The sequence below is a fragment of the Cupressus sempervirens genome, chromosome 5 (genome assembly GCF_028749045.1).
Source record: "Cupressus sempervirens isolate cs-2001-9-10 chromosome 5, ASM2874904v1, whole genome shotgun sequence".
Classification (NCBI taxonomy): domain Eukaryota; kingdom Viridiplantae; phylum Streptophyta; class Pinopsida; order Cupressales; family Cupressaceae; genus Cupressus; species Cupressus sempervirens.
This window is the reverse complement of record NC_143122.1, coordinates 651999953-652025000: the sequence shown is the minus strand read 5'-3', so window position 1 is coordinate 652025000 and position 25048 is coordinate 651999953. Positions and strand designations below refer to the sequence as shown.

The 25048-nt window shown below is 38.1% G+C and overlaps 1 protein-coding gene across 3 annotated transcripts in view; it reads right to left on the bottom strand.

Moving 5' to 3' along the window:
- Positions 1–25048, bottom strand: part of APC4 (Transducin/WD40 repeat-like superfamily protein) — a 316377-nt gene that overhangs the window by 33918 nt on the left and 257411 nt on the right. For all 3 annotated transcript variants that reach the window (XM_089832217.1, XM_089832218.1, XM_089832219.1), the window contains exon 14: positions 9173–9277. In XM_089832217.1, coding sequence (XP_089688343.1) covers positions 9173–9277 — 105 coding nt within the window. The remainder of the gene's footprint in view (positions 1–9172; positions 9278–25048) is intronic.

The window sequence follows — 25048 nt, the reverse complement described above, 5'->3', positions numbered from 1 at the left end:
AATGAATTCGAATAAGGAAAGCAAACACCCGTGTATACTGAAAGCGTCTAGAGATCACATGTTTCAAGCAGGTCACAGGTGGTATTGAAAGTGTTAGATGATAGTAAGGAGGAAGTCGGGTATAAGGCAATCTAGTCAAGAGTGGAGAAAGTGAGTTAACGGCAAAGGCAACAAGCAAGATGGTGGTAGGTGTAACGTATGTCTGATTCTGTATTGGTGTCTGGTCTTACATCCACATTCACGTAAGTGCCAAGTACACAGCAGGAACAACAGGTAGTGGTTTGGGTGTCACAGCCAGGCAGAAGGTTTGAATGCCACTGTGTTACTGTATCTTGTCCACGGCAAGGAGCATTCGCTGGAGATAGGAAGCATCAAACTCAGTCAAGAGGTAGCCATATCCTTCTTCACGGCAAACACCAAGAATTCTCTGAAGGTGTAACTCTCCGTTCAGTGATCGCTGGAGGAAGATTAAATAATATCGTGAAATGTTTGTAGCATCTCTTGTCGACGAATCGTCTCATGCAATATTTGATATGGTGTCTTCATATCAAGGAGAGGAGTTAAATTTAAGTTGGTGTTGGCTATTTTAGGCATACGTTACTTAGTAACGATAGAGTAAATTTGAAATTGACGATTGGTGTTATCGAAGGGTAGTTTATACAGGTGTTTTATTGTGTTTCAAAATAGCTAGTGGAATATTAGATAGATGTTGGGAGGCAAGAAAATGGTGGGAAGTAGTAAAGCTCTCACCCTATAGTATCTTCGATAACCTGTGAAGACACCAATATCATTGAAGATTGGTTGTAACAGCCACGGAAAAGCATCGAAAACATGGATGTTAAGTGCCAAGTGGAGGTTTGAGTCAGTGTTTGACAGAAATTTTTCAATAGTTGATTTTGCATAAATAGTAAACATCTCGACTTTGGAAATAACAGGACCGGCATACGTAACCAAACAGTAACACCATCAGAGGCCACAATAGGAAAAGAGTTTATAATGTTAAAAGGAATTGCCAGAGACTTTAAAAAATAAAAATACTTCCAAAATAAATAATCAAGCTCTAGCTAGCGTCGTAAGCAAAAGTGGAGTTATCGTTTGTCTGGACAAGCTTCCACGTTTTCTTTCCAACATGGACTCCTCCTTATGTAGCTTGAATACACACTGGACATACAAGTAGGAAAAAGTATAATGAACAGCGAAAATTCTGGCAAATGTTTAAAAACTGCTCCTTCCTTTTAATAAGTTTCGTTTTGGATATTACATTACAGGAAAAGTTTTGGGAAATAGTGAAGGCACAAACAATCGGAAAAGTAGCATCCCATGTTCGACAAGGTTTAGAGCAGGAAAGCATATTAATTAATACCGATTATTGTTTCCCTACTTCAGGTGGATTGGTAGAGGCTCAAGATTCACAAGTTGATTTTGGAAGTTCATATCATGCTAATTTTACTTCAAAGGAATTTTACCAAATTCTGAGAATATGTCTATGGAAAAATTGTCTTCAATTGGAGGAAGAAATGGGCAACTCTTAATAGATACAAAATTCAAAGCAGTCTTCCATGGAGAAGGATCTTTATCAAGATTATAATGGAGAAGACATCCTCAAAACTTTAAAAAGTTCATATAATTCGGAAGTTGGTAATAACAACTTTTTTGTGGCTCAAAACAACATGTCGATAAAAAAATCAGATGATGGAAACCATGAAGAGAGGCTAGAGAACAATTTTGATAAAGATTCAGAGTTCAGACCAGCTAGGCATGCTAGCCCAAGCAAGTCCCAAAAAACTAAGCCTATGCAAACTTCATCTGATTGCTATGGGGAAAGGCAAGAATTTTTCAATTACTCCAAGAGACATGTAAATACAAGTAATACTAATGTAAAGAAGGTTGGAGATGGTAGCATAAAATTTAATGAATATAGATGTTGTAGTCCAAAACACAAGGACACAAAAAGAGATATAGAAAGAGTTGAATATTCTAGACTATGGGGGCCACAATCAACAAATATAAGAACATAAATACTCAACATTTACAAGGAATATCAAAAACTTCATATCCGAGTCCAAAATGATTTATCATTTAGTGATTCCTTGGATCTTCATCTAGAGCAGCAAAATAAGACTGATATGGCAAAAAGAAAGTATTTGGATTTGGCTCAAGATCTCTTTGCAAAAGACCAGGGCAAAAATGTGTATGAGGAATTTTCAGCAGATCAAAATCATCGAATAGAGGTTTTTGTTAAAGTGGACAGTCAACTACCATTGATTTACAACCTTCAAGCAATTATGTAGAGGACGTTACTCAGGGTGCAAGTTTCTATGTTGGTGAGTTGAAAGTTAGTGTTGACAAGCAGGTTGATAAGGTCGGTTGCACACAAGGTAATAGCAGGTTGGAATCTTTGTGTGATGAACCATGTATTTCTTATGCCCATGACATAAAATTAGACAAACATACTGAGATGACACTGCAAAACGATGAACCACTTCAAACTAACAATCATGAAATGCATACCTTAGAGAACCAATTGAAGGTTAATGAAGATAGAGTTGTGGCATCTCTGGTACATTATGACACCAATCACAAGACGGTTGAGGATCTCTATAGGAAGGTTTAAAAGGGAGTGGAAAAAGAATGCCTTGTTTTTGATTTGCAAGTGATCAAAACAGCTCTTGAAACTATGAAATCAGATTATGTGTATTTGCTTTCCAACAGGGATAACATTCTTAAAGTTGTTGAAATACATGTTGATTGGATGAATAAAGAAAGGAATGAGATTATGGAGCTCAATAAAGAGCTTAAGGATACTCATGAGGCATTAAATGATGCTCAGGTTTCCCTTTAGGAAGCACAAAATCAGATTCGGAGCACAAATCATTTTAGGGAACAGGAGGATAAAGAGAAGCAGGAATTTTTGCTAGAGGTAATTGATGAACTTGATAGCATTCAACAGACATATGATTTGGATAGTTACCCCAAATGACCAAGTTCCAAAACTTCATATTAGATTCAGCTTATAGACAACTCTTTGTTTGAGGTAGATGCTGTTTGGATTTCCGATAACCCACTTTTTGAGGTAGAGGAGAGAATTCCTCTTGATTTCTAGAAAGAGGATGACCTTGACTTTAGAGATTCAGATCATGCCACAGTTCTTAATAGCGAACCTTGGTCACAGGATTGGTGTGGTGAAATGACCACTACTGCCCCTCTTTTGTACAACCTTTACAGGGTTCTGAATTCTAACTTATATATAGGTTGGATGGATTTCTTATTTCAGCAGTTAAATAGGTCCTAGTGGAGGACTGAGGAGAGTTATGTGTTGATCATAGGGAATGCTTTCTCAGCTTCATTCCTTTTCATGACCCCTATGTATTTAGGGATTCTTCTGAGTGATGTTGGCAATATTATCTTTTATGCACCCTTGGTGTTTGTTACATCCCAATTTTCAACCCAATTTAAAATATTCATATAGTCGTTGAGGTTCACATGAAGTCAGTTGACAGTTAAATTTGTTATAATCCTGCGAAATAGTAAGATGGTTAGTCGTTATAATTTCATATGAAGATAACATGCTAGTTGATTATTTATCATGAATTCATGGAATTGAAAAGGCGGTTAGCCATTATGATTATTTATGATTAATAGCTTGTTGTGGTAATATGATTTAATTGCAAAGAATTTCTTTGTAGGGAGCATGTCAAAGGGGTGGAAGCATTGTCAGAAAAGAATTGGGCACAAGAGCATCACGATCACTAGGCAAATGGGTATGAATCGTGAATCATCATGGTTGAGGACCTAGCGACTACAGAATAGGATACATACATTAGACACACATGAGCTATTAAATAAACATTTAAAATATTAATCATTTTAACGTAATTAATGCGTACCTCAAATGACTTTTGATTGACTTTTTCACCACATCATTATAATACATATTTATGTACATACACAGATATAAATTAAAGGTGACATCATAATATTATTTTTATACAAGATTTTATCTATTTAATATGTACATTTAAATGCATGTACAAAAAGATAAACTAAATCTTCCAAGATGAAACATGTATTTAGATATACATATTTAAAAGGTACAACCGTGGATAAACATTTACTATGTGCCATCTTAATAAGATATATTTACATGCAAGTAAATAAATATGTTATAATACTCTTTTGATTTATAACCTTTAATTATTTTTCTTATTCAATTCTTTACTTGAAACCGAAATGCACACTTGGCATATTTTATCAGCATCCAAGAAGGCAAAACATTTCTTTAAGAGTTAAGATTGACGATCTTGGAAAGCCTTTTATTATCGAAGCCGTGAGAAACCAAGATGATATAAGACCATCGAGTCTCATTCCTCATGATATATCTCTCTGCAATTTTCCTTACATTCATTCCCTCTGCATATTTTCTTGCCACGATATTCCCATTTCATTTATACTTTTGCTGAAACACGTGATTGGTAATCACACTAAGATTGTGTTCAGAATTCTTTCCGTGAGGGAGCTGGTTGATAGCATTCAACCAAGACTGGATTACTTTTCGAATTTACCAGGTTATGTGGTTGACTTCCCATATCCAAATGATTATAATGTGTTATATCAGATACTACTGCATTTGTAATTACAGTTGTATGATACAGTTCCAAGATATGTCGTAAATCATCCTTGTTTTAATATCATCAGATAGTTCCTCCTTAGGTCAGAACTTCTCATGATGAGTCAAGACCAAATATTCATATCATGATATCATATCTTTATTCTATTTCTGAAAGTCAGAATCAAATGGTATTTATTTTGCAAGTCTTAAGATTATATTTCTCAAGTCACAGAAATGTGATATGTTGAAAACATGTAATATTCTTATATTAGTTGAGGATCAACAGAAAGAGCTGGTTGCTCTGAGATTCAAACACGTGGGACTTACCCAGCTATATAGCCAAGCAAGAGGTGAGGAGGTGAGATAGAAATCTGCAATAACATGGAAATAAAGATCAGAAATGATATAACAATAATATATTATGTTAAAAACGAAAATCGTTTAATAGCTCATGCATATCCAATTCATTCTCTGCTGTCAAGTCGAGTGGTGTGATTAAGTACCAGAATGCTCAATAGCTGACAAGGTGTTCCATGCGTATTCCGGGTAGGGAGGGCCTTTCTAGTTAAAGAAAGTGTGGGAATAAGTATAAGGTCCGTGGTTGGGCGGTTAAGCCCTTAAACAGTGTTTCCCCTCTCCACAAAAATGTCAGAATGTGCATCAGACAAAGATAAGTTAAGCATTCAAACCTTTATTGGTAACAGATATTTTACTTTTATGATGTCTATTCAAGTAGAAGATAAGATGAATTGAGTTGTATCATCGTTGTGGTTATTTCTTTAAATAAAAGCAACTCTTATCATCAATTTAATTGGCAACAAGTTAGATCGGTTGATCTTCCAACTAAGCATGGAATATATTTATTTGCAAGAGATAGGTTTATCTGATGGATTGTTATTTTCAGTCTTTCATTTATAAGAATATTGATTATAGTATATCTTCTAATTTATGTTATTGCCACAACTAGCAATAGAAAGAAAAGGAAAGATATAATGGTATTTGACGCCCTAAATGATACAATGGTATCTGATGCCCTAAATGATACAGTGGTAATAGATGCTTTAATTGATATAGTGGTATCTGATGCCCTAAATGATCCAATGGTAATTGATGCCCTAGATGATATACATTGGTAGTTGTCATTACGATAAAGTAGTATAGCTATTTGTTCCTTAAGAGGTATTTTATGGACTAACCTGGGATTTGCAGAAGCATCCTTAGACGATTTTTCGAGTTTGAATTCTATGGTATGTAGATTTTAAATTCCTTGGTGAATTCGTTGATCGTATCTTCAATTTCTAGTTATGAGATTTCCATTTAAGTGATTGTAATCGTTAATCTCATTCACATGAACATAACTAATATAACTGTCTACCTATGAATGTGAAGTAATAACAATATTTCTTTGATATGTTAGTTGTTAGTTAAGACCTGAAAAAAGAGGATGTTACAGTGTTGATTTCAACTTTTGGGCAGCTCGTTTCCTACATCATCTATTTAGGACAGGTCGTCACCACCTACTAGGATATACATAGCTTCTGGATACATTTTTATCTCATCATATCAGCTGGTTATGCCATTAGTGTTTGGGATCCAAGTGTTTGCCGTATGTATCTATGGCTTGTTGAGAGTTGGGTCACAGTTCTACTTAGTTTGAGATTGGATACGATGACATTCAGAGTTTTACAGCCCTCAGGTGCAGTAACATTACTTGGATTAACATGGGATCCAAGGATCTGGTTGATGGATGGATTGAAGTTCGACACCTTGCTCTGTAGTATGGCAAGACTTGTTCTCAAATTGGGCTACAGAGCTACCAACAGATTTATATGGGATCCTAGTATTAATTGCTTGAGGACAAGCAATTTTGAGGAGGGGAAGTTTGTAATGTCCCTTTTTGGGACATTAGAAATATTAAAGGCATATTATATATAATATTAAGATTGACTTTGGAGCGTGGACTCAAAATATAAAAGGTCAATTTAACATTACAAAGTGGGCAAAAAGGACAAGGAGAGATAAGACGAAAAGCCAAGAGGGAAGTCGAAGAGTCACAACTGTGAGGATGTAAGGAGATGGGACTCTTTCATTTGGGCATGCTTGGTTTTATTATTCAGATTTCAGTTTCTCTCTTGGGAGAGTAATTGGAAAGCTTCAACCTTCAGCCAGTGTGAGGACATTGCCCCTTGTGCCGACAGAAGATGGATGCAAACCCATTGTCCAGGGAGACAACACTTCAATTGTTTCGTATGCACTTACAGGTTCTTATATTAGTATTCCAATCTGACTGTTAAACTGTATTTAAGATTGGATTTTTTGTGCTAGTTATTGTATTGCTGTTGTATAATGCAATAACATATTTTAAGGAGTTATAAGAGTTTGTTGGTTTGTAACGCATTTTGATATGCTCAAATCCTAAATATTATTTTGAAAAGAATGAGTTATTATCATGTGGAGAATCTTTTGGTTTTATTGTTGTATTGTATTACATTTGCCAATGTTTGAGTTTTGAATATTATACTCAACGAGAAGGTGGATAAATATTCATTGGAGTTTCTACTGGTTTTTATGGTGTTTTGAATTACATCTGCAATGTTTAGTCTTGAATATATTGTGGAAAAGGAAATAGAGTAAATATCCGATTTGGGATATTTCAGCATCCAAAGGAATTAACTAAATTTTTCATGGATTGTGGAAATCTGTTAGCATTAACCTCTAGTTTTATAAATGTTACTGAACTGGCCAATTTCCAAAATGCTATCCTTGATTTGACATTTTATCTTTTAGTTAGTTTATCAATAACTAATTGATCCTCTCCAGCAGGGGGTGGAAGACTTCTATGTGCAATGAGAATTCCTAGACATCCACTCAGATTTACTATAAAGCGTGTAATTAGTATTGCTAGTAGCATTAATAATACAACATTGAATCTCATCAAATGGTACCATTGTCAACTTGACCTTGATCTTTTCTCATGTCATTATCAAAATTCAGTTGGTAATATAGCTGGAAGAGGGTTTCAAGTTGCTTTAACAATATAGGAAAAACAGTTGACTTTAAAGTTCAAACTGAGTGGAAGATGCCTTGACTCATCAAAAACATAACCAAGCAAATTTTTATGCATGCAGGGAGTTCTGCTTTTGTAGTCTTGTACAGGGATTCTAAATTGAGATTGTACTACCCATAAGAACATTTGTGGGTGTTGCTGATCTTCACCGTTAGAAGAACAACTCCCCTACGCATCTTTGCAATTGATTTAGCTATTTGAGATTCTGTTAATGGAAATTATGCATCTTCGAAATGTTGTGCATGCGAAAATATATCAAATGAGCTCAAAGACATTAATAACAAGGGATAACAGACAAGAATTAATCATGCAAAGTATATGATAGTATCACACTGACCCAACAGAAGTGTAATCAACCTATAAAAAGGTCTTGACCCTTGGGACCTGACTGATAATGATAAAGGCTCCGGAAGAAAGGCTTGGAACCTATCAATAATGATTCACAACAATAGTGTTTCTGTGCATGTGCTTAGCTGTCACACTATTCATAATAGTAGCAAAACAGAAATTTTTAATTCAAGTATCTATGGATGTCAGAAGTGAACAACTTGTAGATAACTCCACTAGGTTAGATATGTTTCTCGATGAAATCAACTTTTAGGCTTTTAGCACATGACTATTGGAATGAAACCTATGTCAAAAATACAAAACATAGGCAAATAGTTAAGAATGTATAATAAACTGACAAATTAAAAGAGTTCACATATCTTGGCATTATCACATTCATTCTCCTATGGACATTGTCAAAAACAATTATTGGCTCCTGTAGTGTGATTGATGACAATGTTGATCCTTGATATTCTTTACAGTCAGCTACTGATTGGGTTCATCCTTTGCCTCTAGCCTGCTCTGCGTCAGCTTTATCTTCTTTGTTGACAGCAGTTCCTCTCTCATTTATTTGTGGTATTTATATCACATGGCATTGTCTTTCCTAGCACCATTAAGATTTTGGATTTCCAATGCACCACCCTTACAAAAAAATTCTCATAGCCAGATGTTATGTTCTCACAACATATTGGAACCTATTCCATATTAGACATGAAGCACTAACTGTGAGAAATCATTCCAATAAACAAAATAATTCAACAGAACTCAAGAAAAGATGCAATAATTGAAACACCCTGAGTTCTGATCCATCAAATTATTCTAATATAACAATGTTCATTAAATATTTCTATCATTGATGAGCATTCAGAACCACATATGATTGCAACGCATCTATAAGTGCATGCCGTCCATGCAAATGAAACAGGAATAAACTAGACATACACTAAAAAAAAGCAATTAAGAAAGGAAATGCTAACATTGAAGTGTATCAAAAAATGTTCAATATACATACTAGAGAGACTACCAACATAGTAGTTCTCCAAACATGGTGATCCATGTACATACAACAGTGATTTATTCTACCAACTTTTCCAGGCAAACAAACCAACTATAATCTACACCTAAATGAACCATAGCACAAATATGAATAGCAATATAACAAACATTACCTTCTTTGCAAATGACTAAACTGCTCGAACAGAGTCCTTTGCAAACACTTTGTATCTTTGAACCCTCCAAGTATTACCAATTCCTCCACAATGCTTTTTATTTCTCTGTGAGAATATCCAAACAAACAGATAAGCTTCTTCAAAGACTACTATTTCCCTTTGAAGCAAACTGTTAATTGTATAATAAAGATAACCTTCAGTAAAAGATATGAAGCAAAAACCAAAATTGTCATTTATTAACAAAATACCATTCTGAGCATGGTATGGTAAAAGATGGGTCAGGAAAAGGAATTGGCAGAATGGATTTATAAGGATAAAGCGGAGACTTAAGGTTGTATTCCTATTCTTTTATTCAATTTCTTTAGATGTATGCAAATGGAAGACTTGCCAAGCAATCTGGATAACCCCATACATCAGCTAAATTTGCAACATTTCATTGGATTCTTCACCACACTAACTATGGTTCACTTAGAAACTGTTACTGGGTCCTTTTTACTCTGCTAGTCTTAGTTCAGGTCTCGGGTATTGAGATTAAATTACATTGATAATTTCTTCCCAAAGGTTTTTTATTGGTGAGTTTTCAATCCAATATAGAGATATTTTGTGCTACAAAATGAACCATGGTGCTACACTATCACAACCCTTTTTTGTAATAATGGTGCCCCAATTTTCAAACCCCTTGCTCTTACTATGATGATCTATGTTGGATTCATCTTGAAAATCAGCTATTGGAATAGTAGACCATAGGGTGTCTAAAAAAAATTATCAATGGCTTGGGCTTTATAGATTCTATTGATATGGAGTTCTTACAAGGTAATTCTTTTACTTGTGGCAAGATTTGAATCACTTCTATTCACAAGATCCCATATCAAATCGTTTTAACCTCTCAAATCAGTGAATGGGCTCAACTGATTGAAATAGAGCTATGTTACTGGATTCACTTAGTGCCCGGCTGATCTTCATCAGACCTAAGTCTACCACCTTGCGTTCTGAAGAGGATCACCCAGCAGTTGCAGATCAAAAGAACATATCAATAGCAAAACTTTAAGATGCAACATGTTAGGAACTAATGAAGAAACAGGTATGTTATTGGTGAAAAGAATGTCGTCAGTAGAAATTGTGTATTAGCCGACGGGTCCCTTCGGAAAGGAAATTGTGTATCAGCTGACAGGTCCCTTCGGGAAGGAAATTATGTATCAGCCGACGGGTCCCTTCAGGAAGGAAATTGTGTATTGGCTGACGGGTCCCTTCGGAAAGGGTTTGGTTATGTAGCGGACATAATGTATGTGGCCGACGGACTCCTTCGGGAAAGTTCTTCGGAAAGTATTTATAACCTCTTCGGGAAGCATTGTAGGGATCTTATCATCATATCTTATGAGAAAAGCATGATGTACTGTTGGTATATGCGAATAATAATAAGAGTTCTGTTGTTTGTTGTTCGGTGTTCGTGTCTATTTCCTGTGTGCGTTGCTTGATTAAATCCATACGGTAAACATTTGGCGCCATTGCCAGGGATCTGGCACGCAGGCAGGCAGATATGAATTAAATGCCGAATCAGTTGAACAAAGATAAGAGTAAGCCGAAGGAAAAAGATGACATACGCGTTGCGCAGGAAAATTTAATTTTGGCTCAGCAGATAGAGCGTCGAAGGAGGTTTCAGAAGATTTCTGACGGAAACAAGAGCGCGGAAGGATTGTTGAAGGAGACTCGACAACGGCTTGATTTGGTGGAAGAAGCGAGGGAGGAGTTTCTGAACCTGCATACGCCACGGGAAGAGAATCCTAACGGAAGGAGATCGACTCGCACGGCTCGGAGTGCCGAAGGAGCACGAGCGTGGAGTGACCTCTTCGTCCGAGATATACTTCCGGAACGGACAGCTACGGTTGACAAACCCTCTTCTTCACCAAACAGCGCGGAAGTCCAAAACTGTGCGGGTGTTGAAAATAGCGTGGAAGCAAAAAACAGCGTGGGTGTCCAAAACAGCGCGGGTGTGCAGAACAGCGCGGGTGTCCAAAACAGCGCGGGTGTGCAGAACAGCGCGGGTGTTCAGAACAGCGCGAGTGCTCAAAACAGCGCGGAAGTGCAAAACAGCGCAGGTACACAACAAAACCCTCGACATACAGTAATAATGGCAGGTTCGAAGGAAAAATTACCTAAATTTGATGGTGATGAAGCAGCTGATCCCATTCGACATTGTAAAACATGTGAAACGATCTGGAGGGCGAATGGCATAACAGATACAAACGAATGGATCCGACAATTTCCCGCAACCCTAAGGGGTGTTGCCATTGATTGGTTTACTGATGCTGATCCATAGAAATTAAATAGTTGGGATAATATTAAGGAGTTCATCGCGGAATTTCAACTTTTGCGTGATGATAATGAAATTGTAGCCGAGATATTCAATACCAAGCTAAAGAAGAATGAAATAGTACGGGTCTTCGCCAGGAGATTAAAGGACTTAATCAGTAAAATGGAGAATAAACCGGCAGATGGGCTCCAGAAAAGATGGTTCATTGAAGGCCTTAACCCGAAGTTGCGGAAAAAGATGAAGATCATGCCACCATCCACATACAATGAAGCGTACAATCGGGCAATGAACCTTGAAAGTGACCAGAAGACAAAGAAGAAGAAGAAGACCAGCTCGTCCGATTCAGATGACGATGCATCCTCAGGAGATGATAGCAACGATGACGAAGGAAGCAACAAGAAGGTTCGTGCCCTCCAGAAGGACATGATACGGATGATGAAGGAATTCAAAAACATGAACAAGGAAACTAAGGGCAATGACCTATGGTGCACAGAATGTAAGAAAGAAGGCCATACGAAGGGATCCTGCCCGAAAGAGCAATTTTGTGAAATTTGTCAGATCCTCGGACACTCAATAAAAGAATGCCCTTTCAATTTAAAAACAAGGACACCACAGCAAGTGTTCCTGTCACAGGAGGCATCCCCGTCAGGAGGGAACGGGAACAACAGTACGGAAGGTGCCACATTAGGTGGATACAGAAACAACCAGCGCGGTCCAAACAACAACAGCAATAACAACAATGGTGGCAACAACAACAATGGAGGAAGGAGTCGAATTCAGTACGATGCGAATGGTCGGCCAATTGTTCAATGCCACGCATGCAATCTGTGGGGTCACTTCGCTCGGGAGTGCACAACGATGAACACACCGAAATTGCTATGCCGATGGTGTGGACCTGGAGATCATGATGATACTAAGTGCCCGAAGTCCGGAGTAAACTTGATTACCGTAGGGACAGACGAGGAAGAAGTCCTGGCAATCACTTGGAAGCAGACGAAGCTATACCTCGACCCAGCGGAAGAAAAAAAGAGGCTGGAGGAAGCAAGGGCAGAGATCCAGAAGGCAACACAGGCAGAAATGGCACACCTGAAGGACATGCCGAGTACTTCCATACGGAACTGCACAAAACAGAACATTGTCCGGCAAATTTTGCAAGCCGAGATACCTGTCAGGATAAGTGATTTGTTGCTCACTATGCCTCAGCTCCGATCGGCACTCACAAACATTGTTCCCGCTGCTCAACTACCAGGAGAACATGGAAGGAAGCAGGAAAGTGGAGCAAGTATAGTGGACAAAAAGGAGAAGGAAAGTGGCGCAAGTGCAGAAGATCCGATGTTGTTAGCCCTCTCATCCGGACGCCATCCAGCAGTCGTCGAAATAGGAATTCTCGGGACTGTATTGACGGAAACAATTGTGGACGGAGGGTTTGGTGTCAATGTGTTGCCCGAAGACACTTGGAAAAAGTTGGGATAGCCGACATTATGGCTGCCTACATTCCAGCTGCTAACGGCCGATCAACATGGAATCAAGCCATTGGGAATACTCATAGCACAACTAGTGACAATCGGAACACAACCATTCCTGTTGGACTTCGTTGTGATTACTCTCAAGCGGAAGGGGTACGATGCTATTTTGGGTCGAGGGTGGCTGATACAAGCAAAAGCAAAGCACGATTAGAAGAAAAATACTTTATCACTCGAAAGCAAAGGCCGGAAGTATGTCATTGATCTGCACACTTAGATGGTTGGAGAAGAAGCTCTATCATCGGATTCTAAAGGAGAAGATGATGAGAGCAGGCAGATTATGGAACCCGATCAGGAGGGAGTCCTACGATTGGAAGGAGATGATGATCTAGATTCAGTAAATGGTCTTTACCACTGGCAGATAGAGGATTACGAGCTCCTTCCAAGTTGTAATATGCTAAGGATCGACGAAGGTAAGAAAGAAGAAGGAAATGAATATCCGAAGGAACACAGAGAAGCCAAAGGAGGAAATGACTGTCCGAAGAAACACAGAGAAGCCGATGGAGGAAATGAAAGTCTAAAGGAACACGGAGAAGCCGAAGGAAGAAATGAATGTTCGAAGCAACACAGAGAAGCTGAAGAAGAAAACGCGGATATGACTGAAGCTGAAGGACAGAACATACAATACGAACCCAAAAGAAGAAAAGTTTCTACTGTACGACTACGCAGGAAGAAAGTATTACGTCGAACCACAGATATGGCAAAAAGGTATCAGCGGCAAGGAAGACAAACGATACGGTCTGCACAGGCAACAAAGAGGAAGGGTTCAATAAAAGTTGTAGCATTACAGAGTGAATGTTTTATTGACGGATAGAAGGGGCAGCTGATGGAGTCCATGGTAGCAAGCTTGAGGAACAAACTAGGCGGTATGGAGATGACACAGAACAGGCGTAGCAGGTTTCAACTCGGACAGTGGGTATTGAAGTACAACGGTCGGAATGAGATCAAACCAGGCAAGTTCAAGGTTAAGTGGGTCGGGCCGTATCAGATTTGGGAAGTAGGGGACAATGGAGCAATCAAATTATGGACTTTGGATGGACACGAAGTGCCTCAAGCAGTGAATGGGTCGAAGTTGAAGATATATCACGAGCGGAAGACTTCTGCGTCAGAAAATGGCCTTCGGGAGACCCCTTCGTTACTGCAGACCGACGGTGACGACGGTCGAAGGGAAAACTGACTATTTTTTAAAATTTATAAAAAAAATAAAAAATAAAAAATAAAAAAAGAAAAAAAAAAAGTGGAAAAAAAGAAGTACCGTACGGTTTTTCATTGGTAAGGTACAGATTTCATAGTACCGTACGGTTTTCCATTGTTAAGGTATGGGTTTCATTAGTACCGTACGGTTTTTTTGTCAAGGTACGGATTTCATTAGTACCGTACGGTTTCCATGGCTAAGGCACGGATTTCATTGCCACCGTACGGGTTTCATTGTTGAAGTACGGATTTTATTGCTACTGTACGGTTTCCATTGTTAGAGTACGGATTTTTGATACCATATCGATTTCATAGTAAAGGGCACTGTATGGTATTTAGTATATGAAACAAGGAGCACCACCGTACGGATTTCACAGTAAAGAAGGAATACCGTACAGTTTTAACGTTTGAAGAATGGTGCACGATTTTGTAGTACAGTTTTTTGCAGTACGATTTTTGCCAAAGGGAAGGGGACGCATCCGTGGTTGCCAGAAAGAGTGCAGAATCGACAGATAATGACAGAAATGGTGTGTTCTGTGCATTTCTGTGTGGGTTACGAAGTGCTAATTTGGTCTTGGCGGCGAGGGGCGCTGCCCTCGACCCCGCCGGGGGCGTTGCCCCCTGGACCCCCAGTCATTGCGGATATCAGTCGTGGGAGTCTGACCAGTTGAGAAGACTTGGAGCTGCTGCAGGCATGGAGTGTCTTTTTACCAGAGGCACTGAGAGTAGGTGTTGGCCGTAAGGCTGTCTTGGTGGATGTGTAGAGAGCTCGGGAGGAGCTGATCATCCAGTTGGAGGCAGTGCAGTGACACTTGGCTCAGGGTACTGAGGAGTTGGAAGTAGAGAAAGCAGCACAGGTGGCTACCTAGGTCAGCTTGAAGAGTCAGTATTGTGTTAGCAAAGGCTATAGATGCAACGGGATGAATGTGAAAGTGATATGGCAGATCAATATTGTTGTATTAGTTGTTTGAGTTTTGTTCTGTAGTCGTCAGGAGACGACTTTTCTTTTTGGGGGATGATGTCGTCGGTAGAAATTGTGTATCAACCGACGGGTCCCTTCGGAAAGGAAATTGTGTATCAGCCGACGGGTCCCTTCGAGAAGGAAATTATGTATCAGCCGACGGGTCCCTTCGGGAAGGAAATTGTGAATCGGCCGACGGGTCCCTTCGGAAAGGGTTTTGTTATGTAACGGACATAATGTATGTGGCCGACGGACTCCTTCAGGAAAGTTCTTCGGAAAGTATTTATAACCTCTTTGGGAAGCATTGTAGGGATCTTATCATCATATCTTATGAGAAAAGCATGATGTACTGTTGGTATATGCGAATAATAATAAGAGTTCTGCTGTTTGCTGTTCGGTGTTCATGTCTATTTCCTATGTGCATTGCTTGATTAAATCCATATGGTAAACAAAGAACCCTATGATCGTGACCACAGTCATCCATTGAGGCCAAAGGGCAAAGCTACCTGTTCCATGAGGGTTTATTACGATGATGTTGAGTCTGAAATTACACACCAGCCAGCCGTTTTGATGATTAAGAGGCTAGGAAAGAACCTCTGGAGACGGTACCTGATGTCAAATAATCTCTATTGGCATTATCTACCACTATACTAACTGCATCTGCATTCAGGATCAAGGGGTCAGTGGATGATCGCAATGTGTTGCCATGCTAGACACCAGGGCTACGCCTAATTTTATTGATGAGGGTTTTTTAAGTAGGTGTAAACCTTAAACAAAAGTTTTTCCACATTCTATGTTAAAGTGGAAGATGCTTATACCCTTGCACTAGACGTCTATGTAATCTCACTCATGTGGTGACTATGAGCTACAGCCCGCCTTTAATATACTCAACTTGGGTGAGTTAGATATAGCATTGGATATCGAATGGTTTTAGGGTATTCGTGAGTTCACCCTCAACTTACCTATGATGGGGACGAGATTTGAGTTGTAGAGAAGCAGGTACGTGCTAAGGTGGATTACATAGGGAGCTTGCACTTCATTTCTTTTTCTAGAGAAAAGGGCAAGGTGACAAAAGAGGATGATGATATGATTCAAGAGGAATCTGAAACATTTCATTACTCCGACATTTTAGAGTTAAAAAGTTCAGATCAGCGCATTGGTGAGATTCACTTTGTGAACAATTCTTTGTTCGAGGCGGATATTGCATTATCATATGACAATCCACTTTTCGATGTCGATAGTGATCACTCTCTTGAGATGAGGATTCATGATGTTTGTGATCCTACCAATGTATTAGGATACCGGACAGGTCTTGTAGAAGAGTTTTCTAGAGTGTACGTGGTAACGAGTACGTATTGTTTTTTATTTGATCAATATGTACATGATATTTTCGGAAGCATAGTTCAGTTGTGCGAGCTAGAGGATATGCATGATAGTGAATCTTGCGTAAAGGGGCAACTATTGTCATTCTGTAGAGTTTCTCTAACCTAATGTTTCTATTCCTGCAACATTTAATGTTGAGATTATTTTAGTTTGGCAGACTTTGTTGATTGCATTGATGATGTTGTTCCTATTGTTGGTTACTAGTGATAGGGACATTACACAATTCTACCCAAGGGATCCTGGATTAGTTGTGAATTCTCTTCAAGCTGAGTACACTAAGCTTCTAGATGAGAGATTGCTTGGGGACAAGCACTTTCAGGAAGGGTTGACAGTAATATTCCCATTTGAGCTCACCATTGTTTATGATTAGCTTAGCCTAGAATTGACCCTCATAGGTTAAGGATGATGGTTAGAGGGTCCTAGTTGGTAGAAAAGTAGGCTCTTTTCCTTCTGCAGTACTAAAGTGTTCATGATTTCTCATCATTAGGTTCAATTTGATACAGTTACTATTTATAGCAAGTCATTTTCCACCATTTCCATGTTTGGTACGGTACCAAGACCAGCCTTAGTTGCAGTGACAACCCTTGGCACCATTGATTTGATCAGATTTTGAGAGATTTACTGATTAAAGTAAGTCAATAGTTTACGGAGAGCAACTCTTACAATTTTTAGTAAGGTAGTTGGTTGTGTTGATGTTTTGTAGCTTCAGTCGGATGAACACACTGAGTCAAAACTAGTGAAGATATATATATTAGAAAATTAATGTAACAATGACTCAAGAGATATTATGTACACACACACACACACACACACAAAATTATAATTGTCATTATATTAATTCATAATAATGAATAGACAGGTTTTATAGAAGTGTTTTCAAGAGTATACATGGTGAGGAGTACATATAGTTCTTTATTTGATCCATATGTACATGATATTTTCGGATGCATAGTTCAGTTGTGTGAGCTACATGATATGCATGATAGTGTATCTTGTGTAGTGTTAAGAGGCAAGTATTCTCGATCTACAGAGTTTCTCTTATCTAATGTTTCTATTCCTGCAACATTTAATAGTGAGAATATTTAAGTTTGGCAAACTTTGTTGGTTATGTTGATGATGTTGTTGCAGCAATTGGTTATTGATGATATGGACATTACACAATTCTACCCATGGGATCCTCTTCTAGATGAGAGATCTCTTGTGGACAAGCAATTTCAGGGAGGGCGGATAGTAATGTCCCCATTGGATTTCAACATTGTTTATGATTAGTTTTGCCCAAAATTGACCCTCGTAGGTTAAGGATGATGGTTAGAGGGTCCTAGTTGGTAGAATAGGAGGCTCTTTCTCTTCTAGATTACTTAAGTGTTCATGATTTCTCATCATTAAGTTCAATTTGGTATGCTTACTATTTATAGTGAGCCATTTTCCATCATTTCTATGTTTGGTAGGGCACCAAGACCAGTCTTAGTTGTAGTGACGACCCCTGCCACCATTGATTTGATCAGATATTGAGGAATTTACTAATTATAGTCACTCAATAATTTGTAGAGTGACTCTTACTATTTTTAGTAAGGTAGTTGGTTGTGTTGATGTTTTGAAGCTTCTGTCAAATAATTACTGAGTCAAAACTAGTGAACATATGTGTGTGTGTGTATATATATATATTATGTAAATATTAGAAAAAATAATATAATAATGAATAGACATGTCCCATGAAGGGACATGTCTCTTCATGGCTCATTAATATAAATGCAAGAGATCGCTGCCTTTGGAAAGAAAATACTTCACAAGTAGTGCTAATATATTTGTAGTGATCCCAAAATTTAACATGGTATCAGAGCCAGACTGCAAATGTATAATATGGAATGCACGGACTTGTTTGTGGAGGAATCAATAATATACATTTGGTAGCTATGCACAGAACACAAAGGGATATTTAGATTTACGCTATAAATATCCACCAAAGTGTTTAGAGGGAAAATATTTAATAGAATGGCCAAAGGTGAGCGAGACAGTCATAAAACCAGCTCAAACACCCATGGCTTAATTCAAAAGATCTTCATCTATCAAAACCACCAATGACTTTGGCTTTCCATCACTTTGCACAAGTTATGGACACAGACAAGATGGTTGATACCTTCAATGATTTCCAATGTCTTGTTTTACAATAACGAAACAAACTGTGTATCCTCATCCTCTTGATTGGGTGCACGAAAAATTGTGGATAATGTGATAAAGTTTGGATTTATACTAGGCAATCAACAAAATGAATTTGTTTGAGCAGTAGATAACAAATTTGCATTGACCCATCATTATGACAAAACAATTTAAATAATAGGCAAGGAGGCATATGCATATAGTGCGGTGGGGGCTTTCGCAACTTGAACCAAAGAGTATCTGATGATTTATTTGTTAGTAACAAACTAGACCAATCACAGTAAGGGTCCTTAGAAGGACATATCAGATGCCATGCAAAGGTGAAAATAAACGTTCTTACTCTGACTGTGGAGGTCATCACACATGGATTGATCACTTAGAATTGAGAAAAAAGGCATAGTAACATGGGATGCATCCCCCCCAATGTTGCCCCACACACCAGGGACTTGGGGACTCTGTTGCCCCATCCCCAACATTGCCACCAAATTCCACCACCTTCAACAAGGATGGAGGAACATCCCAATGTTAACTATTTGCTGATTTGACTACTTATGTTCAATGTTCCAATTTAATGCAATGTTCAAGTATTTACTCTTTTCCATCTGTATATCTTATATTGTAATACATCTTTTCATAACTAGCATTTTGAGTACTATATGTATACTATAGACAACCCCCCCAATCCCCCGCCGTCGTCTCCAAATTAAGGCCCTTTTTGTCCCCTGTTCCAGAAACTTGTCCCCCCGGACCCTTGTTCCCCTGTCACCCAAGGCTGTGTAACTGTGGAAAAGAGATATTGGGACATGGATAATTGTGAGTGTTGATGTAAATAATTAATTATTATTACACTTTACTTAAGTTTACTTAGGTTAAATGCATTATTTTATTATTTATCATATAGACAACTAGGAGTATGTGTAGTTATATATGAGTTTTCTTGTTAACAACACAAGAGTTTCCATATTCATCTGAGTTGTCATGTAGACAACATAGTTGTTTGCACTCTAATTAAGCACATGGTGTCTACAACGTCTCTTTACGAGATAGACCTATGTAAGCTTATCCTCTCATCATCGCACAAACTCCTGTGCTCAATGGAGGATAATCCACTCTGGTGGATATGTGCTTAGTTGTGAGGCTTATCATTTTAGTAACTCCTAGTCATTCTAGATGCCTTTATATACAGGCACTTCTAGTTTGTATGTACATATGATATTCTCATTATTGTTTTTTTGATCATCCATTATTGGTCCATATTGTGCTAGTGCTTGAGCTTCTTGATCTTGGTGTTATTTTTCCCTAAGGCAAATTCTTACATGGTATTAGAGTTATACCAAATTCTTACATGGTATCAGAGCGATAGGAGATGTCTTCACATAGCCATTGGAGACTATTTTTGCTTCACCTCTCGGAGGGCCACGATTCAGATTCAGAGTATTTGCAATTATTGGAGTGTTTAAAGCCAAAGCAAACCTCATCATTGTGTTTGGAGTGTCAATTCGGTGAATTTTGACTATAAATTTGCCTACCCTAGGCCATAGTCAAATTTGAGGCAAAAGTTTTTTTGAAAACTGTAACCTGAAGGCCCGATTTGCGAAATTTGTATGATCTTTTAGATCTGTGCAATTGATTTTCAAATTTGCATTTTTTGTTTCGAAATTTTTTTGGCCATCATGCCTGTAGGAGAAGCATTTATTGCAGGCAAACCTAGTGGTCAAACCCCGGCGCCCGCAGTCGGAATATTCCTCTGCAATCGGCTTCATCACATAACCGGCAACATCCAACATTTTGGCGGCATCTAAAACCACAAACCGGCAATGGATTACAACACAGTGGCTTCTAAGCCAATTTAAACTTGGCAGCCCTTTGTTTTTAAACAAGCAAAAGGCACCTCGCATGGTGAATGTAGGACTAAAGTGTTTACCATACGGGTAAAATAAATGAACGCATACAGACAATGGAACACGAACAGTAAACTCCTTTTATTATATTCGCATATGCCAGAACATTACATTATGCTTCATAAGATGAATGATTTACAATGATCCCAGACAGAGTATAAATACTATCTGCCGAACCTTCAAAGAGTCCGTCGGCCACAAACATTATGTCTGCTACAAACTATTTACCCGTTGGCTACAGAATACAAAAACACCGACGACAATCAAGTCGGCTGACACAGTTTCTACTAACGACATTAACCCATCGGCTGCACAATATTTACCGATGACATAAAGTCTCGCACCCACTCGCCAGTCATACCTTCTGCCAGCTTCTCCAATCTCCACAGATGGCAACAACTCCTACGACGACAACGAACTCCCGGCGCCGCCATTCAAACTCCACTCCGCCACTCCCCGACGCCACTCTGCCTCTGCTTGTCGACAAAGCTCCATGTCCACCGACCTCCCGCCATGCGCTGTCCATGCGTCAGCACCGCCGATCTTCCTCTTGCCACGTTAGAGCCCTCAACCAACTCATCCTACGCGGCAACACATTGCTGCCACGTCTAGTTTGCCATGTTGATTGCCACGTTAGCATTTTGTATAGTATGGACTGCACAGTCAGTTGATCGGGCCCTTTTTTTGCTGACATCACCAGTTCACTATTCTAAATTTGATAGTCATTTGACTGTCACAAGAAGGCAAAATTGCACTCCTATGACAGCCATTTGGACGTCAAATTTAACTTAGCAATTTCCTCTGCAAACCCCTCTCCATATGCAGTTTTGATTTGATAGTCCAACTTTGAGAGGCCATATCTTAGTTATCCGGACTCCAAATCAGGTGCTATTTTTTTTATTCAGGCTAAAAATTTCTTGAACTTTTCAGTGGTGCTATTATTTTCTAGTTTTGGTGCATAGATTTGTTAGAGAAATTGTTTTTTGGCAATTGTACCTATCCAATCCTACATTTTGCAACTTCAAATGCTCCGTACAGGCTCATCTGGACACATTTTCAAGTTCTGTTTTTTTTTAAGTGCATAATTTTTCATCTACTTTCTAGACCTGCAATCAGATTATAGGCTTGTGAGGACAGAAATACCACTTTCAAAAATAGGTCCTTTTTTTGCATTGTATTGCTTTGATCAAACTTCAAAATTGTTGTATATTTGAGCTATATTGCTAAGTACCAAATTTGAACTCTGAGAGGAGGTTGTAAACAATAAAATCAGAAGTCCACTTTTGTCCATTTTGACAAGTGGCCTATTGTAAACGCACTACATATAAAGTGCCTAAAGCATTCATTTGGGGGGGTTCTTTGATTGAGTGAAAAGGGGGGGTATGTCTTGTGTTCTTGTGTTTCCTTGATATTGCGCTCTTTCCTTTGCATTATGGGTTCTTTTTCTAAGTTAACAACACATAATTATACTACTTGGAAAGAAAAGATAAAGGAACCATTGGTTGAAAATGGTTTATTGCATTATGTAATTGGTGCAACAAAGAAACCTGATGATGATGCTAGTGAGTCTCATAAAGGAGACTAGGCATCAAAACAAGAAATGGCCCTAGGAACCTTGTTAAATAATATCTCAGATCTATCAATATCAACACAAGGACAGTTGAGCAGTTTTCAAAGACACCATTCATCTTCAGGATTCTTTCTACACATTGGGGAAGCATCTCATATGTACCTATGACATTGTTTCTTCCTAAGGGGAGGAATATTATCCAGCAGTCATGGATTAGCTTCTACATTCATCTTGGAGCAGCTATCACTAATGGGCATTCTATATTGGGGGTGACTACCTTGTCTCCTTTCTTCTTCTACTTCCCTCTTATGAGGGGGACCTTTTCCTCTTATGGGGTTTTGTCCTTCTCGTACTTCTTTAGTGTACTTATCTCTCTTTTTGGCGGAAAGTTTTTCCCATGAGGTTTTCCCTCTTTCTCCGTTTTTTAGAGAGATTGCATCGCATTGCATTATATGTAGAGTATTGCATTTGTACATGGGTACTTAACATGGTCTAGTAGCCGAGACCCATCATGCATTTTCATTATAGCTTTTATGAGCTTAAGTGCATTCCCCTAACTTGCACTTAAGGGGGGGTGTTAGTGTAAATAATTTATTATTATTATGCTTTCCTTAAGTTTACTTAGGTTAAATGCATTATTTTATTATTTATCATATAGACCCCTAGGAATATGCGTAGTTATATAAGTTGTCTTGTTGACAACACAGGAGTTTTCATATTCATCTAAATTGTTAGGCAGACAACATAGTTGTTTGCACTCTAATTAAGCACACGGTGTCTACAACATCTCTTTACGAGATATAACTATGTAAGCTTATCCTCTCATCATCGCACAAACTCATGTGCTCAATGGAGCATAATCCACTCTTGGTGGACATGTGCTTATTTGTGAGGCTTATCATTTTGCTGACTCCTAGTCATTCTAGATGCCTTTATATACAAGCACTTCTAGTGTGTATGTGCATATGATATTCTCAATATTGTTATTCTAATCATCCATTATTGGTCCATCTTGTGCTAGTGCTTGAGCTTCTTGATCTTGGTGTTATTTTGCCCTAAGGAAAATTCTTACAATGAGCATAAGAGAGGATAAACAATAAAAGATATGCAATAAGGCAGCATTGTACGAACTGATTCAAATTCTAACACATATTGCAGCAGTGAGCGTGGCCATCAGAACTATGTACTGACTATAAGACAACACAAGAAAAGCACAAAGAAAAGTGAAGTGGAAGTATGTATATATATATATATCACATGGGTAAAATGTAAGTTTGAAATTATAGGTGGCACACATCATACATTACCATTATGGGTGCCAAACAAGTTATGAACATTTCCATAAGGTACCCCATATAGAGATATGGAAAGAATTAGTATGTCGAATAAAAGTAATCCTAGAAGTGAGTGTGAGGCTAATAAAAAGCAGTAAGAGTAATATACACATGTATAAAATCAGATTTTCAATTTATATATATATATATATATATATATATATATATATATATATATATATATATATATATATATATATTAGGGTGGAGTGTAAAGAGCATAACAATGTCCAACAAGAGACCAACAAAGGGTCCAAGGGACTGGAAGATTACAACAAGGAAGGAAAACAAGCCAGCAGGAGCCCCAAACGATGTCCGAGAAAGAGTGAACAAGAAAGCAAAGAAACAGAACAACAGAGAACAGAAGGACTAGATATCCTTTCTCAGTAAAAAAGAAATCCAACACTAAAGGGTCAAGCTCAGGACGACAATGGGTCTAGGCCCATGTCTAAGTAACACTGGAGATAGGGTGCCGCTATCTAGTGAATCCATGAGAAGGTCTAACAGATGTGGTGTGCCCGGAGATGGGTCTAGCAAGTGACCGCTTCATGCCCCTAGAGGGGAACATGGGCAGGAAAAAGGCGGTGATGAGGTCATCTAAGGCCTAGCTTTGAGGAAACATAAGCTGTAAAGTGTGGTCATAGAGCTGCAAAGTCTCCTGGAGGTAAAGTGCCAAATACCATTGGTCGGAGTGTCATGTCCTCTAATTTCTTTCAATAGAATTTAATACATAAATTGATAAAATAATAAAGTAATAAATTATATAATTAAAATAATAAGAAAGATAAGATATAAAATATTATTACACAAGTCATTGTATATTATATTATTATAATAGCATAATATATTACACTAATAAGTACATCAAATATATGATTATATCTAAATTATTATTATCAAAGAAAACATGTTATTAAATAATATGATTAATAAATAAACATAATACTAATTAATAATCAGGATATTAACATGTTATAGTATAGTTATATTAATTAATAATTAATCTATATTATTAGTGACTCAAAGAACAGTCACAACTGTTCAAAAAAGATATATAAAACATTAGTGGAACTTTTGGAGATGGGAGAGGAAAAGGTAACAGGTAGACAAAAAGGTAACAACTGTTTTTCATTGAATCCGGATGCACCAAGAAAACAAAGAGGACAGAGAACAAAGAGAGTAAGCCACGTCAGACAAAAAATGGTGATAACAGGAGCCACTATATCACTAGACAGTGATAATCTTCGTGCATAGACAATCAATAACATTAGGAATAGAAAACCATTGCCCAATATCCTACAGAAAAGGCAGAAGAAGAACTAATCACAGGAAATGGATTGCACAGTATGAAAGTAATACCATTACATCTTTTTCTACTTTCTTATTGATCCATATCAGATTAGACACAGTCAGTAACGGTGGAGAGAGAGGATATGTATTCAATAAGGAAAAGGGGAAGATTATAATATTATCTATAACATACAAATTTGGTGGTCCTCCTAAGTGCAACTCTTATTCTAACGTCTGCTGGGGGATGAAAAG